This window comes from Pongo pygmaeus, chromosome 4 (assembly GCF_028885625.2).
Source record: "Pongo pygmaeus isolate AG05252 chromosome 4, NHGRI_mPonPyg2-v2.0_pri, whole genome shotgun sequence".
Lineage (NCBI taxonomy): Eukaryota > Metazoa > Chordata > Mammalia > Primates > Hominidae > Pongo > Pongo pygmaeus.
This window is the reverse complement of record NC_072377.2, coordinates 178122498-178140605: the sequence shown is the minus strand read 5'-3', so window position 1 is coordinate 178140605 and position 18108 is coordinate 178122498. Positions and strand designations below refer to the sequence as shown.

Genomic DNA, 18108 nt, shown 5'->3' with positions numbered 1-18108 from the left:
CTAGAGTCCTTTGCATATCTGTGACAGCTCCTGTGTTGTTCTGCAGTCCTGTTCACATGCTGGCTGTGAGTTCCTGGAGTTCTCTTTCATTTCATCTCTCTATTGCCTAGTACCTAGCACAGGTCTGGAGTTCTCTTTCATCTCTCTATTGCCTAGTACCTAGCACAGGTCTGGAGTTCTCCTTCATCTCTCTATTGCCTAGTACCTAGCACAGGTCTGGAGTTCTCTTTCATCTCTCTATTGCCTAGTACCTAGCACAGGTCTGGAGTTCTCTTTCATCTCTCTATTGCCTAGTACCTAGCACAGGTCCTGGCAGAGTAAGTGCTCAACAAATATTTGCTGGCTGACTTTCAGCCACATACTCTGATGGAAGCCTTCACTTAGGTCTCTGGATTTAAGGCTCTATGTATACGCCCAGCTTAGCTTGGAGACTTAGAATGATTAAACACACAAACACATACAAATGTTTAAATCAGGAGAGACCCAAAATATTTTATTTCCCATGCAGAACACTTGCCCAAAGATTCAAAGAGGAGAAATAAGAATATCCTCTAAGCTGTGAAGAATGCAAATGCTTACATCAACAAATAATTCTATATATTAGTTAATGTCACTAAAATATTAAAAAATCAACCTATAGTGTCAAAAAAATGTTAGCTCTTTGATTATTACCACAAGAGGGGCAGCAGACCAGCAGTTCACCACTCTCTGTGATTTGGAATTTCTTTGGAATAGGTTATCTTGAGGAGCGGATGGTTACCTAGGTAAGCAAGATACAAGTACAGAAAGGAAGGGCAAAAACATGAGGCAAACAATTCAGAACCTTTTCTTTTCATCTTTTTTTATTTTAAATTACAAAGGATGTTGCATACACTGATGAATCTGTATCTGACTAGAAGTGCTCAGGGGTTGGAAGGTGACAGAAAACAAAGGCAAAATTTGCATTGCCTTTCCATCTGAAATGAAAAACTGCACAACTATTAACCAACATTTAATAGGATAATTTTTAAACAGCTCATGCGTCAACAAGATAAAAGTTCTTTCTAGACAAGAGACAAGACTGAATCCAATAAAAAGTGTCATAGCTCCAGTTGGGAAAGAAAAAAAAAAAACTACAGAATATTTATGATAGCATTACAAACAGGATCCTACGCAACTATGCAAAAGAGGTTGCCACATTGTATGAACAAATGCTTTGAATTCTTGCCCTTCCACTCTTCTCTTGTGACTTCTGTGCTGTCAGCCCTAGTATCGCTGTCAACCACAATACTAAGCTGTAGGACAAATCCTAGGGAAATAAGGTAAAAAAGCAGGCAGCGGAATACAGTGTCATAAAAATGGGTGGAAAGGCAGATACAGTACACACATACACATTTCTGTTATTTGGTTCTGAAAAAAACAAAGGGCGAAGGGCAAGACATAGTAATCAGTCCTGCTCCTATCCACCCAGAATTTAATTAACTACACCATTGTGTTTACATTGTTATGAAAGAGGCAAACCGAACCTAGTTCACCCAAACTTGGCACATTGAAATACCCAACTTTGATGTTCTTCACTAGTTACCAAGTCTTCAATTCCAAAATACTGTTTGGAAGTAGTTTTAAGGTTCTATCCCCTCACTACTACCTCCAAAACTCTAAACAAAAATGGCAATTTGGCCTAGCTCAGTTCCTAGGTGTAATTTCTACGATTTCAGTCAGTTTATTAAGCATGAGGACTATGCTTCAACACATAATCCCATTTGCCTATGGAAGTGTATAACTTTCAGTAGTACATTTTCATCATCTTTCCCCAACATGCTTATTCCTTAAAACGAAACAACCATTCCTACAGTTGACATTCATTGTTACATCCCAATGTGTTTGAAGTATTAAAAAAACATGGAGTCGTCTTCTCATAATGCCCTTATTAAGATTACAAAGATTACAAAAGAATCCACAAGTATTACGGCACTGTGTGAGACTTATTTGTCATGATCCAAGGGAAGAACAAGACTGCAGTTCTGTGCAAAGTTGTGGAAATGGCCTCAGTTCCATGGGAAATGGTATTCCACAACAGACTTCACTAGAAGGATAATTGAAACCTTTTACTTTAACACTGAAAGCATAATTCAATGCATTCTCAAAATTCAAGTTTCAAGATATGGAGAGATGCTAACATTCTGTTACATAATTAACTAGAAAATACTTGAACAGAATTTTAGGAAACTATATAAAGAAAGGGAACATAAGTTTTTGTTAATTCTTGCTGAAGGCAACTTGAATTCATTTCTTATAACATTAACTAAATCTTAGCAGCTAAATTTTTTTAAATGTGTGGAATAAAGAAAAGCACATCCATTCTTGACATTTTGGTGAAAAAACTAACAGCTTTATTAATGAAGGCAAACATCAGATCATTGTATGAATATTATATATATATAAAAAGAAATCCAAACTAACAGCATTGTATTTCAAAAGTACTGTACTTCTGTTTCTTTTAAAGAGACTTGTCATCTGTTTTTATAAAACAAAATGGGTACTCTTCTCCTAAAAAATCCTGGAAAAATGAAATAGTCAATTTCAAGCTGATGAATTGAACACACCTTTCTTTAAATGCAGACTATTGCTAGGAAGCAAATAAAGTCAAGCATCAGAAAGAAGATGTATGAGAAATGCATGAAAGTCAGAGAAAAGGGATGTAGTGAAATTACTGCTAATCTTTCCCCCTTATGTTCAAAGACCATCCAAAACTGGTCTTTCATACAAATATAAAATAACTATAAAGAGAGGGAATTTGAAACCATACCCATCTGAAATCCTTCATGATGCTTTTGTAATAGTTCTGATTCTCTTACCAAAAAGGTCAAAGTTAAAGATGTAGGAAGTGGAAGGGAATGAAGACGTTTCGTTTTAAATGTACAAGTAAGGCACAATATAAAGCCACATCATAATCTGTCATGAAGGATATAGGAAAGGACAAGAATCATACATGGTACAGTAGAACAAGCAATTATATTGACTGGAAAAGTGTGGCACCCAATTCAAAACTCAGACAAGATCTTAACAAGAGCGACTGGACAGCATGCTTTCATATGGAGACAAACTCTATAAAGAATCCAGTGTATCTGAAACTAGGAAAAAAGTTTTTGTTGGTTTTTTTTTTTTTTAAATCATAGTAGTACTAGAGTCAAAGTTTATAATTGCTTTGGAACAATGGGTTTACTTGAGGTGAATTCACAATGCCTTCACTTAAAGTAAGATTCTGGACTTCATTATGAGCTATCTGTATACCATGTATGAACACAGAAAACCTTTAGAGAACTCTTCTCTAATGATCTTCATCCAAAAATACATGCCACAATTTTCAAAAACAGAACATGTACAATTGTTGGGGTTTTTACATTACCCTTATAAGATTGGTTTGTGTGATACACTAAACGTATATATTTTAATGACAATAGAGGAAGCAGATTATTACTGGCATTAAAGTACAACCATTTCTAGACGGTTTTAAATGCCACAGAGTCCCCTGGTTAAAATGTAAAGCTGCACAGCTTGCCTATGTCATCTTTATGATAAAGTTAAAACAGCAAGAGGATTTAACTTTCACTCTACATTTTACTGCCAGGTTTTTATATAGATCAAGTATCGCTGCAGCATTCTGACCAGCCCAGATTTAGCAGCAAATGGCAGGAATCATATAAAATGCAATTTTTTTTTTAACAAAGTGCTTTTCTAAGATATACATACATATATAAATAGGTACAAAATAAAGTGTCAACATTAAAAAGCTCAACTATTTAAAAGCTTTTAACTATTTAACTTAAGTAGTACATATAAAACACTGAAACTCAAAGATACGGAATCTACTAAACAGATTCAAAGTCTTTTTTTTTTTTGAAATGCAAGACCAAAAAATCAAATTCTGGTTTGCAGACAGGAAAAAAGTATCAAAAACCAGAATTCCTAACAGAGCAGCTAGAAAGGGGCAATTTTATAAACCTTATCAGCTGAATATCATGAGGTGATTTTCACCTGATTGCAAAACTGCCATAGTTTGAAACACTTTTCAATTTACCAGACACACTCTGTCAAGACTTCATATACTTCCAACTTGCAAGTCTGTGTTTTGCCTTCTCCCACCTAAAAAGGAAAAGCTTTAAATGATGAACTTACATTCTATTAAACCATTAGACTTGAGCTTATCATCTGTTTAGCGTGAATGTACTAACCAGGTACATTTCCACCAAACACATAGAAAAATCTTGTGCATCACAGTTCAGCTAAGGTGGTAAGACAATCCTTACAATCCTCCTTGGATTTCTTTTTTAAGATGTCAAAGAAGCAGGTAAGCAACATTGTTCATTTGTTACTGGGTGTTCTAGATCAAACCTTCACAAGCTATAGCTTCATATGCTATAGCTTACAAATGGGGTATCAAAGTAAAAGAAAAGAACAAATTATACTTTGACACTTTATAGTCAAAGTATAATTAAAAAAGAAATCCTACAGTGGGTAATGGAGAAATAGATAATTTTTCCAGCAGCTATGCCTGAAATTTTTGGTATTTTTTTCCTTGTTAAATATGCTTTTTTTCTTTTTTTAGTTTTTAAGCCACCAGTTTTCAGAGTTCAAAACACAAGATTTGAGAATAAAACAGTAAGAGAGACAGGATGGAAAAATCTGTGGGGGAAGGTTTATAATGCTGCCTTGACATAAGAAATTTCTCATCAAGAGGTAAAGCTTGAACACAGTTAAAACACTGACTAATGAAGCTGTTTTATATGAGCAAAAAAGAGCACCTAAAAACTAAATGTTAATGTTTCTCAATTCTAGAAACTATAGAAGAATAAGTCACATGTTAAGTTTGAAGAAGCTAGTTTGAAAATACCTGTACAAAAATATAAAAATCTATAAATTGTTTTTGTTTTAAGCCTGTGTTGATCTTTGAAAATATTACATGCACAATAATACATCAATTGGAAAAGTGGCAACTAAAGAATTAGATTATTTTTAGCTTTTTTCTTTCTTTACATATATATATATACATAATACAATAAAAATAATCTATTTTGTTGTCTGGTGGAAGTATACTACAATAAGCTAAATAAACATTTTAATTTTCAAAGTCAAAAACTATTTTACCAATAGCTTACTAAAATGAAATATATTAAAATTTCCTACAATAAGTGCAGAGATAAAAGACATCTAAATGGCCACCAACTTATCTACTATGGAAGCGAACTAGAGGAACAGCAAAATAATATTTGTATGTATGGATGCTCCTTCTGTAGATAATTGGACCCAAACAGAAATAAAATTCACAGTTCAGTAAGATCCCTAACCCTGACCTTTTTTTTTCTTTTTTTCTCCTTTTTTTTCATACATTCATACAGTATCATGTAAGCTGTGCAAAACTTTACTTAGACTGGCAGTTTGCCATATCAGTTGCATTTGTCTTTGGTACAAAAAATAAAACAATCGCAATAATGTGCAAGTATTTGTCTTCTTCCGGTCAAGTACCGAAATATGAGTTTTCTAGAGCCATCTTTTTTTTGTTGTTTTTTTGTTTTGTTTTTTATACAATACACAGACTCTGTGGCATATATCTACATTTCAACATAGTCCTATATACATTCAAAAAATCTGAAAAAGAGTTGGAACAAAAAAACATTTAAACCCCATAATTTTTCCATCTATATATCTTGTTTTTTCTCATTAGGGTTTTCATCATACAAAATATTACCAGTTTTATAGTTTCCCCAAAATACAAGGCACAAAGAATATGCTTTTTTTTTTCTTACTTGCACAGACATTTGTGTGTATACATATATATATATATATTTATATATATCATCTTGAGCTCTGACAATGAACATCTAATATGGCCCACAGGCACAAGTGCTGGGTGTGCCATATACAAGTGAGATTAATGGTTGTGGAAAATTAGAACAAAAAGCAATAATTCTAAAAACAATTTAAACTGACTGTTTAAAAAAATGCTTCCTCAATTTTTTTGTGTGGTTCAGAGCATAAATCTGCCACAATACTTGGCATTTTACTATTTCACTCCTCCAAAATGTTTTGCTTTAACAGATTTTTGTAATCTGTACCTAAACATTTACTTAAACATATGATTTTCAATTCTGATGCCAGTAGCAGTTTTAATCATGGTTTATGCTCTGAAAATGCAATAATCAAGTATTTTGGATCATGCTTCACTTATGCTACTTAGTTCTTAAAACAATGTAACCTAATTGTAAATGTTTACATAATGCTAACTGACATGCAAAACAGAATGAAAATTTACAATGCATAACGTGACAAAACGCAGACATTTCTGACCAGTGGTCCAATGAGGCTGATTACACCTTTGATGTTGGTATCCTTAATCCTACAAGGCCTCCAGTGGGATTCCCTTCTGCAGTCTTCTCTAACACTTGGTTAACAAATTCTGAGGTTTGCCCAGCAACTGGTAGACCTGAAGAGGAGAATAAAAGGCACATCTAGACACAAAAATGGAAGGCCATGAAGGGAAGGGAAGGAGCTGGTAACAACTGAGGTTCAGGTGTGGCCCTCAGCTTGATACTGGTCCCAAAGGAATTCCCTGGCACTTGTTATTGCAGCTCAGAAGACAATGCTACCCTTCATATTACTGTCTAAAATTTTAAGATTAGAAGAGTCAAACCAAGAATAGCCATGAAAAATCATAAACCAACTTTTAAAGTGAGGTAGATGACAAGTGTAACAGTCCAAATAACAGTCCAAACCCAAACCCAAAGCCTGCCGACAGGCACTGCTTCCCATGCCCTGGTTTTTCCCTGTTCTCTCAGCCAGTCTCTTCCAATTACTCTAAACTCACCAAGTTCCATGGGTGCATTTCACCCATGAAACTGAAAATATAGACCTGAAGGATGTTTTGGGTCATTTTTATAATTACTGGATACAGTTTAAGTTTCCTTTTCTTCATTTAAAAAAGTGAATGAATGAATAAGAAATGTCGGAAGACAAGAGGGAGAAAGGTGGGAGCAGCATAAGTATGTAGATTTTCTCATCTTCCTCATCTTCCATAGTAAGACCAAAAGATAAAATCAGTAAATCAAATAACAGAGGTATGAGTACATTTTTTAAAGTATTAAGAAAAATAAAAAGGATGGAAATAGAAATATATTTGTCAGCTAGGTGCGGTGGCTCATGCCTGTAATCCCAGCACTTTGGGAGGCTGAGGCAGGCGATCACCTGAGGTCGGCGGATCACCTGAGGTCGGCAGATCACCTGAGGTCGGGAGTTCGAGACCAGCCTGACCAACATGGAGAAACCTCGTCTCTGCTGAAAACACAAAATTAGCCAGGTGTGGTGGCACATGTCTATAATCCCAGCTACTCGGGAGGCTGACGCAGAAGAACCGCTTGAACCCGGCAGGTGGAGGTTGGGGCAAGCCGAGATCATGCCACTGCACACCAGCCTGGGCAACAAGAGTGAAACTCTGTCTCAAAAAAAAGGAAAGGAACGGGAGGGGAGGGGAGGAAAAGGAAAAAGAATTTGTCGGCCGGGCGCAGTGACTCACACCTGTAATACCAACACTTTGGGAGGCCAAGGCAGGCAGATCACCTGAGGTCAGGAGTTTGAGACCAGCCTGGCCAACATGGTGAAATCCTGTCTCTACGAAAAATACAAAAAATTAGCCGGGCATGGTGGCGGGTGCCTGTAATCCCAGCTACTCAGGAGGCTGAAGCAGGAGAATTGCTTGAACCCAGGAGGCGGAGATTGCAATGAGTCAAGATTGTGCCACCGCACTCCAGCCTGGGCAACAAGAGTGAAACTCCATCTCAAAAAAAAAAAAAAAAAAAAAAAAAAAAAAAAGAAATATATTTGTCATTGCTCATAGGAAGAAGTCAAAAGACATCATAAAAAATATTGGCCGGGCGTGGTGGCTCAGGCCTGTCATCCCAACACTTTGGGAGGCCGAGGTGGGCAGAGCACAGGTCAGGAGTTTGAGACCAGCCTGGCCAACAAGTTGAAACCCTGCCTTTACTAAAAATACAAAAATTAGCTGGGCATGGTGGCAGGCACCTGTAATGCCAGCTACTCAGGAGGCTGAGATAGGAGAACCACTTGAACCTAGGAGGCAGAGGTTGCAGTGAGCTGAGATTGCACTACTGCACTCCAGCCAGGGTGACAGAGCAAGACTCCGTCTCCAAAAAAAAAAAAAAAAAGTGTGTGTGTGTGTGTGTGTGTGTATATATATATATATATATATATACACACACACATATATACAAGCTTAACCATGTGATCAAACTTAGCATGACCAATAATGAGATCAATCTGATATTATGTGCCTCTTGACTGATGGAATGAAAAGGATGTATGATGCATTCTTACCAGAAAATCTAACTGCATTTAGTCATGAGGAAACAGATAAATCCAAATGTTGAGACATTTTACAAGACCTGGATTCTTCATAAAAATAAAATAAGATGGGGAGACTGATATAGACTAAAGAAAACAAAAGAAGAGATATAACTAAATGCAATGCATGATCCTCGACTGGATCACACACACAAAAAAAACAAAAAAATGCTATAATGGACATTATTGAGACAACTGGGAAAATGGATTCCATATTAGATATTCTATCAATGTTGAAGCACTAGGATGTGACACTGGCATTGTGGCTAAGAGAATGTCCTTGTTTTCAAGCAATACAGGCTAAAATAGAGACAAAGAATCATGATTTTTACAAGTTATTTTCAAATATTCCCAGTCCAAAATATACATGCAGATAGAGGTAGAAATAAAGCAAAGGTAGCAAAATATTAACAACTGGTGAGGGCTGGGTGGGGTGGCTCATGCCTATAATCCCAGTGCTTTGGGAAGCTGAGTCGGAAGGATCACTTGAGCCTAGCCTGGGCAACACAGCAAGAACCCGTCTCTACAAACATAAAAATAAGTTTGCTGCTGGCCACGCGAGCTGGCCCATGCCTGTAATCCCAGCACTTTGGGTGGCCAAGGTGGGCGGATCACTTGGGGTCAGGAGTTTGAGACCAGACTGGCCAACATGGTGAAACCCTGTCTCTACTAAAAATGCAAAAACATTAGCCAGGCATGGTGGTGTACACCCAGTGACTTGGGAGTCAGCTGAGGCAGGAGAATTGCTTAAATCTGCGAGGCAAAGGTTGCAGTGAGCCAAGATCACGCCACTGCACTCCAGCCTGGGAGACAGAGTGAGACTCCATTTCAAAAATAATAATAATAATAAAAATAAATAAATTAGCTGGGCATGGTGGCGCACATCTGTAGTCCTAGCTACTTGGGAGTTGGTGCTGAAAGATCGCTTGAGTCCAGGAGTTGGAGGCTGCAGTGAGCTATGATAGCACCACTGCATTCCAGCCTGGGTGACAGAGCGAGACTGGTTTCTAAAAAAAAAAAGCAATGAATTTTAAAAAACAACGAAAACAATTGGTGAATCTAGTTGAATGAAACATATATATGTTCATCGTACAATTCTTTCTCCTTTTCTATAGGATTAAAATCTTAAATGAAAAGTTGACAGACAAAATAAGTATACATTTTATGTTACAGTTAAAAGCCAACCCACAAGGTAAAAACACAAAGCTTTGCAAATTATCAGAGGATACAAACAAAAGTGAAACCATAATGGATCATATAAAGGCAAAAAAAAAAGGCCACATAAACAAACTCTAGCGGATCTTTTGATGACAGCACTAAAACCAAACATAGATCAATTTTTTAAAAAATGAGCTAAACTCACCTATTAAAGTACAACCTCCAGAATAAATAACAAAGAAAATTCAAATACATGCTACATAAAAAAATCTAGGCCGAGTGCGGTGGCTCTCACCTGTAATCTCAGCACTTTGGGAGGCTGAGGTGGGTGGATCACAAGGTCAGGAGTTTGAGGCCAGCCTGAACAACATGGTGAAACCCCCTCTCTACTACAAATACAAAAATTAGCCAGGCGTGGTGGCATGCGCCTGTAATCCCAGCCACTCGGGAGGCTGAGGCAGGAGAATCGCTTGAACCTGGGAGGCAGAGGTTGCAGTGAACCGAGATCACTCCATTACACTCCAGTCTGGGCGACAGAGCGAGACCGTCTCAAAAAAAAAAAAAAAAAAAAAAAATCTAAGAAAAAATTTTCTGATATCTGAATTAAAATTAAGTTAAATTTTAATTTACCTAAAATATTTTGTGTGTGTGTGGTTTTTTTTTTTGAGATGAGGTCTGTCACTCAGGCTGGAGTACAATGGCACAATCTTGGCTCACTGCAGCCTCCATCTCCTGGGCAAAAGCAATCCTCTCGCCTCAGTCTCCTGAGAAGCTGGGATTACAGGCTCGCATCACCATGCCTGGCTAATTTTTTGTATTTTTTTCTAGAAACGGGGTCTCCTTATGTTGCCCAAACTGGCTTCAAACTCCTGTGCTCAGGTGATCCTCCTGCCTTGGTCTCCCAAAATGTTGAGATTATAGGCATGAGCCACACTGCACCTGGCTAAAATGTTTTAAAAAGATGTAACTGGCCGGGCACGGTGGCTCACACCTGTAATCCCAGCACTTTGGGAGGCCGAGGCGGGTGGATCACAAGGTCAGGAAATCAAGACCATCCTGGCTGACACGGTGAAACCTCGTCTCTACTAAAAATACAAAAAATTAGCCAGGCGCAGTGGCAGGTGCCTGTAGTCCCAGCTACTCAGGAGGCTGAGGCAGGAGAACCACTTGAACTCGGGAAGTGGAGTTTGCAGTGAGCCGAGATTGCGCCACTGCACTCCAGCCTGGGCGACAGAGCGAGACTCCGTCTCAAAAAAAAACAAAAAACAAAAAAAAGATGTAACTAATATAAAATGATTCAGAGGCAGGCGCGGTGGCTCATGCCTGTCATTCCAGCACTATGGGAGGTCGAGGCGGGTGGATCACGAGGTCAGGAGATGGAGACCATCCTGGCTAACACGGTGAAATCCCGTCTCCAGTAAAAATACAAAAAATTCTCCGGGTGTGGTGGCCGGCGCCTGTAGTCCCAGCTACTCCGGCGGCGGAGGCAGGAGAATGGTGTGAGCCCAGGAGGCGGAGCATGCAGTGAGCCGAGATCAAGCCACTGCACTCCAGCCTGGGGGACAGAGCCAGACTCCGTCTCAAAATAAATAAATAAATAAAATAAAATAAAATGATTCAGAGGGATTGAAAATAAGAGTAGACAAAGGAATACCAAACAAATATAAATAAGATTATAAACAATACCAAACAAATATAATAAGAAAGCTGCATTCGTGATAACACCAGACAAGAAGTGTACTTCGTGATGATAAAAACTGTAATTCATAATGCAGATTTAGTACTAATAAATACTATTCAAACATCCTGACATTCAGAAGCAAAAACACAGAAAATATGAGATGAAACTGAAATACATTACTGGGAACTTTTCTCAGTTCTACACAGAGTAAATGGACTGCCACACCAAAAAAAAAAAAAAAAAAGGAAAAAGCTTAATTAAAAATACCTAGTCAATATGTGGGAATCTTATTATAAAATAGTAAATACATCTTCTTTTAAAACTCCCGCAGAACATTAAAAATTGTAATCTTGTATTAGGCAGCCAAGAAAATCTCAATAAATCCACAAAAAACTGGAGGTCAGTAATACAACTAGAAAACAGTAATGCCTACCTGCTGGGGGAAATTTTAAATCTCTCTCAAAGAATTCTTGGGTTAAAGAGTAAATCAAACCTAAAATTTCAAAGTATTCAGAAAACAATAAAAATGACAAATCAGAACTTACGTCAGAATTTAAATCAGCTAAAGTAGCTCTAAGAAGAAAATTCAAAGGCTGTTATTTATATGAATGGTCAAGAAAGAATAAAAAGAAAAAAATTAAGCATCTAACAACTTAAGTAATTAGAACTGGTAAGTTAAGAGCTGGTTTTGGGGGGAGAAAGTAGAATAACCTATAATGAATCAAGAAATAAGGGAGAACAGACATAAAATAAGAAATGAAAATGGAATACTAACAACAGATACAGAAGAAATCAAAAATCAAATGAAAATGCTTTGCCCACTTTTAATAAATTTGAGGCCCAGGAGGAAGTAATTTTTCAGGAATACATAAATTATCAAAACTAACTCCAGAAGAATTTGTAACCTGACAGAGAAATTACCTTTAAGAAAAATAAACTCAGGCTGGGCGCGGTGGCTCACGCCTGTAATCCCAGCACTTTGGGAGGCTGAGGTGGGTGGATCACGAGGTTAGGAGTTTGAGAACAGCCTGGCCAAGATGATGAAACCCCGCTCTACTAAAAATACAAAAATTAGCTGGGCGCGGTGGCGTGCGCCTGTAGTCCCAGCTATTTGGGAGGCTAAGGCAGGAGAATCGCTTGAACCTGGGAGGCGGAGGTTGCAGTGAGCCGAGATCGTGCCACTGCACTCTATTCTGGGTGACACAGCGAGACCCCATCTCAAAAAAAAAAAAAAAAAGAAAAGAAAAGAAAAAGAAACTCAGCTAGGCTCAGTGGCTCATGACTATAGCACTTTGAGAGGCTGAGGTGGGAAGATCACTCGAGGTCAGGACTTTGAGACCAGCCTGGCCAACGTGGCGAAACCCCGTCTCCATTAAAAATACAAAAATTAGCTGCACATGGTGGCACGTGCTACTCAGGAGGCTGAGGCGTAAGAACCACTTGAACCCAGGAGGCGGAGGTTGCAGTGAGTCAAGATAGTGCCACTGCACTCTAGCCTGGGTGACAGAGGGAGACTGTCTCAAAAAAAAAAAAAAAGAAAAAGAAACTCCAACCCATTTAAACTGGTCCAGAGGCAAATTCTGGGAAGACAGCTGTATAGTTGTTGTTATTGTTGTTTTTGAGAAAGGGTCTCACTCTGTTGCCCAGGCTGGAGTGCAGTGGTGCAATCACCCTGCTCATTGAAGCCTTGACCTTCCAGGTTCAGGCTGGTCTTGAACTCCTGACCTCAATCGATCCTCCCACCTCAGCCTCCCAAAGTGTTGGGATTACAGGCATGAGCCACTGTGCTCAGCCACCACATAGATTTTTAATCTTCATTTCCCCATATAAAAACAGAGCAACTAAATGGCAAAACCATAAACCCATGGAAAACATTTACAAGTGATAAGGTATCCCTAGGAACATTCAAGAAGGTGGGACCAAACTACCAAAAGCTGTAAGACATGTATGGCAACAGCATTATCAATACTTATCAATATTTATGTGGATGGGCCAAAAGGAAGTAATGGACCTGAGAACAAAAAAAAATTTCCAAATAGCCAATAGGTTACCCACTGGCAAGTACAGCGAAGTCAACTTGAGAACTGCAGCTAAAGCTGTGAGGGATTTTCTCCAACCCAATATTGAATACAAGGTGAGTACAAGGAGCCCACAGTCAGAAGTGAAGGGGCCCACAGTTGAACCTCTGTGAACTCTGAAAATGGACCAGCCAGGACTCTTGCAGGACAGGAGCAAGCCATGATAAAACAAAAAAAAATTGGCCAGGTGCAGTGGCTCAGGCCTGTAATCCCAATACTTTGGGAGGCCAAGGCGGGCAGATCACTTGATGTTAGGAGTTTGATACTAGCCTGGCCAACATGGTGAAACCCCATCTCCAGTCAAAACACAAAAATCAGCCGGGCATGGTGGTGTGCACCCGTAATCCCAGCTACTGGGGAGGCTGAGGCAGGAAAATCGCTTGAACCTGGGAGGCAGAGGCTGCAGGGAGCCAAGATCACGCCACTGCACTCCAGCCTGGGCGACAGAGTGAGACTCTGTCTCAAAACAAAACAAAAAACCCTGGGGTTGAAATTAACATCGAGCAAGAAAGGAACTAAAGATATGAAACAGAAATGGTCCAAATAAAATGAGGGAGGGGAGCAGAACAAGAAATCTCAGAAAGCCAGGTGTCATTTTTTGTTTTTGTTTCAGAGATGGGTTGCCATGTTGCCCAGGCTGGTCTAGAACTCTTGACCTCACATGATCCTCCTGCCTCAGCCTCCCAAGTGACTGGGATTACAGGAAAAAGCCACCAAACCTGGTGTGCCATGTTTTTTTGTTTTGTTTTGTTCTTTTGAGGAGCCTCGCTCTGTCACCCAAGCCGGAGCGCAGTGGCACAATCTTGGCTCACTGTAACCTCTGCCTCCTGGGTTCAAGCAATTCTCCTGCCTCAGCCTCCCAAGTAGCTGGGACTACAGGCACGTGCCACCACATCCAGCTATTTTTTTGTATTTTTAGTAGAGACGGGGTTTCACCATGTTAGCCAGGATGGTCTCGATCTCCTGACCTCGTGATCTGCCTGCCTCGGCCTCCCAAAGTGCTGGGATTACAGGCGTGAGCCACCATGCCCGGATGCCATGTTTTTAAATGTTAACTGAAAAGCGGAGACTCTGTGAAAAAAGAAAAGCTATTCTGAACCAAACCTTCTTTTAAAAGTTCAGAGGAACTAATTTCACATATATATATGAACAACAGAGAAGTATCAAGGTCAGAATCCCACAACTTTTTCTAAGAAAAAAGAGAATAAAAGACATTAAAGAAAATGGCACGATACATGAAAGAACATAAATCAGAAATAGAATAACTAAGAAATAAGGTGACAGAATTCAGAAAAGAGTTAGAAATACAGGGGAAAATTCCTGAAATTAAAAGGAACCTAAGATCAGCAAGTAATGACAGCAAATATTGCTTTAAGAGGAACAGAAGGTAAAAAGGAGAAATAATGTTAAAAATGAAGAGATAAAAATGATTCAAGAAAAAGTGACACAAGGCAGGAAGATCATTTTAAGTCAGGAGTTCGAGACCAGCCTGGCCAACATGGTGAAACCCCACCTCTACTAAAAAATACAAAAATTAGCCAGGTGTGGTGGCGGGTGCCTGTAATCCCAGCTACTCGGGAGGCTGAGGCAGGAGAATCACTTGAACCTGGGAGGTGGAGGCTGCAGTGAGCTAAGATTGTGCCACTGCACTACTGCCTGGGTGACAGAGCAAAACACTGTCTCAAAAAAAAAAAAAGAAGAAGAAGAAGAAAGAAGAAGAAAAGAGAAAAGAAAGACAGACAAATACTAAAGATGGGCCAAAAAGAGCCAATCTATAGATAATAAGAGTCCCTACAGAAGAAAAGCACAGCAATGGAACAGATCAAACACTAAAAACATTTGAAAGTACCTACTGAAAGAACACAGTATAAACATAAAAATGTCAACTAAAAATGACCAACTCTAAGATATAACCTAGCAAAATCACTGGTATTTAAAGAAAAAATCCTTTTGGCACCTAAGCAAAAACAGCAAAGTACTTATAAGGAAAAAATAATTAGTCAATATTGGCTTTTCTTTTTTCTTTTCTTTTTTTTTTTTTTTTTTTTGAGACAGAGTTTTGCTCTGTCACCCAGGCTAGAGTGCAGTGGTGTAATCTTGACTCACTGCAACCTCCACCCCTCCTGCATTCAAGCGATTCCCCTGCCTCAGCCTCCCAAGTACCTGGGATTACAGGTGTCTGCCACCACGCCTAGCTAATTTTTGTATTTTTAGTAGAGACGGGGTATTACCATGTTGGCCAGGCTGGTCTCGAACTCCTGACCTCAAATGATCCGCCTGCCTTGGCCTCCCGAAGTGTTGGGATTACAGGCATGAGCCACCACGCCCAGCCAGTATTAGCTCTTCTATAGCAACACTTTATGCCAAAAGAAAATGGAGACTCATATTCAAGATACTCAAGGAAAGAAAATATGAGTTGAGGATTTTATACCTGGTAAAACTGACTTTCAAGTGTAAAGGAGTAGTACATAAGCTTACCAAACATATAGATGTTTACATTAAAAAATAAAAAGGTAAAAATAACTTTTTCTTGTAATGTTAAATTTCCCCCTGTAGCTAATAAAGGAAGAATAAAAATGCTTTTAAAAATAAAAGGAAAGAAAAGAAAGAAATTCTATGAAAGAACACATAAAAAATTAAAATAGCATCAACCCATTTGAAGAAAAAGTCAAGCACAGAATTAACCCATACAGAAGCAGGAGGTAAGTGATTGCTGAGGAAAATACTGGTGTTTAGGGTCTACTCTTCACCTGATTGTTTTCAATATAAATATACTTTTGTTCAAGAAAAACATCTGAATGCCTTGGATGCTACTGTCTGTCAGTGACTTTCTCCTACAGCAGCTGAGCTGGTCCTCATGTCTATGTCTATACTAGCTAGCTCTCTCTTCCCTGTTGGCTCTCAGTTGGCCTGACGTCTAGATCCCTGCCTCTCTGATCCTCCCCACATTGTGCAATCTGTTCAGGGATGGGAAACCAGAGAGCCAAGTTTGTGGGAATCCTGTGAAATGCATTACTAAGTAAAACAAGTAAGAATCTCTACACTAAAGTGCAAACTGCAGGCTTGACAGCTCTGGGACCTTTTGTCCTCCATGAAAGGTTAAAGTTGCTAGAAGTTTGTTTTTCTTAAATGTTAAAATAGTTTCATGATTAAGTCTAAATTACAAGTTGTGGTCACCTGCAGCACATGTTTATGAACACTAAATCTCAAAAGATAAAATTACTCATAAAGGAGAGTAATTACAATGAGAGCACTTGAGTTTTTCCTTAAACTAAAAGAACTTTTAATATCCCCTTAAATCATACATCTTATACATGTTATTAATTGTTATGAATTTATCTCATATTCTTCTTACCGAGAGTATCTTTAATGAGGATTTCAAGCTTCTGCCCCATGTTGGGTCCTCTCTCATCTCTTGGATTCTGTACCCGGTTTACAATCTCTTGCTTGATGGAGTTGATTACAAACAATAAATTATCTGTAAGACAGAACAAAACACTTGGAATATGTCACTACCATGAAAGACCTTCCTTCTAATTATGTAATAACAGATAATTAAGAAATGGAGAATGTGTAAGAAAGCATTAAGCAGTGATGATTATAAGCAGCTCCTATACAAAGAGACTAATTTCAAATGATGTGGCACTTGTTTTTAAAAAATATCTCAAGATTAGCCAGGCGCAGTGACTCACGCCTGTAATCTCAACACTTTGGGAGACCAAGGCAGGTGGATTGCATGAGGTCAGGAGTTCGAGACCAGCCTGGCCAAATGGTGAAACCCTGTGTCTAATAAAACCACGAAAATTAGCCAGGTGTGGTGGCATGTGCCTATAGTGACAGCTATTCCAGAGGCTGAGGAAGGAGAATTACCTGAACCCAGGAGGTGGAGGTTGCAGTGAGCCAAGATCTTGCCACTGCACTCCAGCCTGGGCGAACAGAGCAAGACTCCATCTCAAAAAACAACAACAACAATAGCAGCAAACAACAACAACAACAAAACCCTCAAGATTACTGGGTATGCACTTTTGATAACACACTGTAGCCAGGTGTGGTGGTGTGCACCTGCAGTCCCAGCTACTTGGGAGGCTGAGGCAGGAGAATGGCTTTAGCCCAGGAGTTGCAGGCAGCTAGGATGGTGACTGTGAATAGCCGCTGTGCTCCAGCCTAGGTACCACAGTGAGACCCCATCTCCAACTAAAAAAAACGGCAAGGAAAAAAGACAACACACTGTAGACATGCATTGATGCCCACTATCCTATAAGCAACTTGCCCTACTTGTCTTCATTGCTTTAAGACCTGATAGTGCCTGCTATATCGAATCACAGGACCTTAGTAAATGTTTATTAAATAAATCAAACCAAGTCCCTCAAAAACAAAAGCTTTAAAAACAGATTTCCCCACCTTGAAAAGCTTTAAAACAAAACAGAACAAAAAGCAAGTTAAGGCTGGGCGCAGTGGCTCACACCTGTAATCCCAGCACTTTGGGAGGCCAAGGCTGGCGGATCACGGGGTCAGGAGATAGAGACCATCCTGGCTAACGTGGTGAAACTCTGTCTCTATTAAAAATACAAAAAATTAGTTGGGAGTGGTGGCGGGTGCCTGTAGTCCCAGCTACTCAGGAGGCTGAGGCAGGAGAATAGCCTGAACTCAGGAGGCGGAGCTTGCAGTGAGCCGAGACTGTGCCACTGTACTCCAGCCTGGATGACAGAGCAAGACTCCATCTCAAAAAAAAAAGCAAGTTAACTCAAAGTAAGTAAAGGAGGGAAATAATAAAGAGCAGAAATGTATGTAACAGAA

General features: G+C 39.2%; 1 protein-coding gene across 14 annotated transcripts in view; it reads right to left on the bottom strand.

Annotated features, from left to right (window-relative positions):
* Positions 1–466: 466 nt before the first annotated feature.
* CREBRF (CREB3 regulatory factor) overlaps positions 467–18108 on the bottom strand; it is an 82198-nt gene continuing 64556 nt past the window's right edge. For 7 of the 14 annotated variants that reach the window (XM_054488122.2, XM_063665365.1, XM_063665361.1 and 4 more), the window contains 3 exons: positions 16667–16789; positions 6328–6463; positions 467–4125 (listed from right to left, as the gene is read on the bottom strand). In XM_054488122.2, coding sequence (XP_054344097.1) covers positions 6348–6463; positions 16667–16789 — 239 coding nt within the window. In that variant the 3' untranslated portion in view covers positions 467–4125; positions 6328–6347. Of the gene's footprint in view, positions 6464–16666; positions 16790–18108 lie in introns of all 14 variants that reach the window. The other 7 variants (XM_054488124.2, XM_054488126.2, XM_063665367.1 and 4 more) reach the window with 1 other exon arrangement.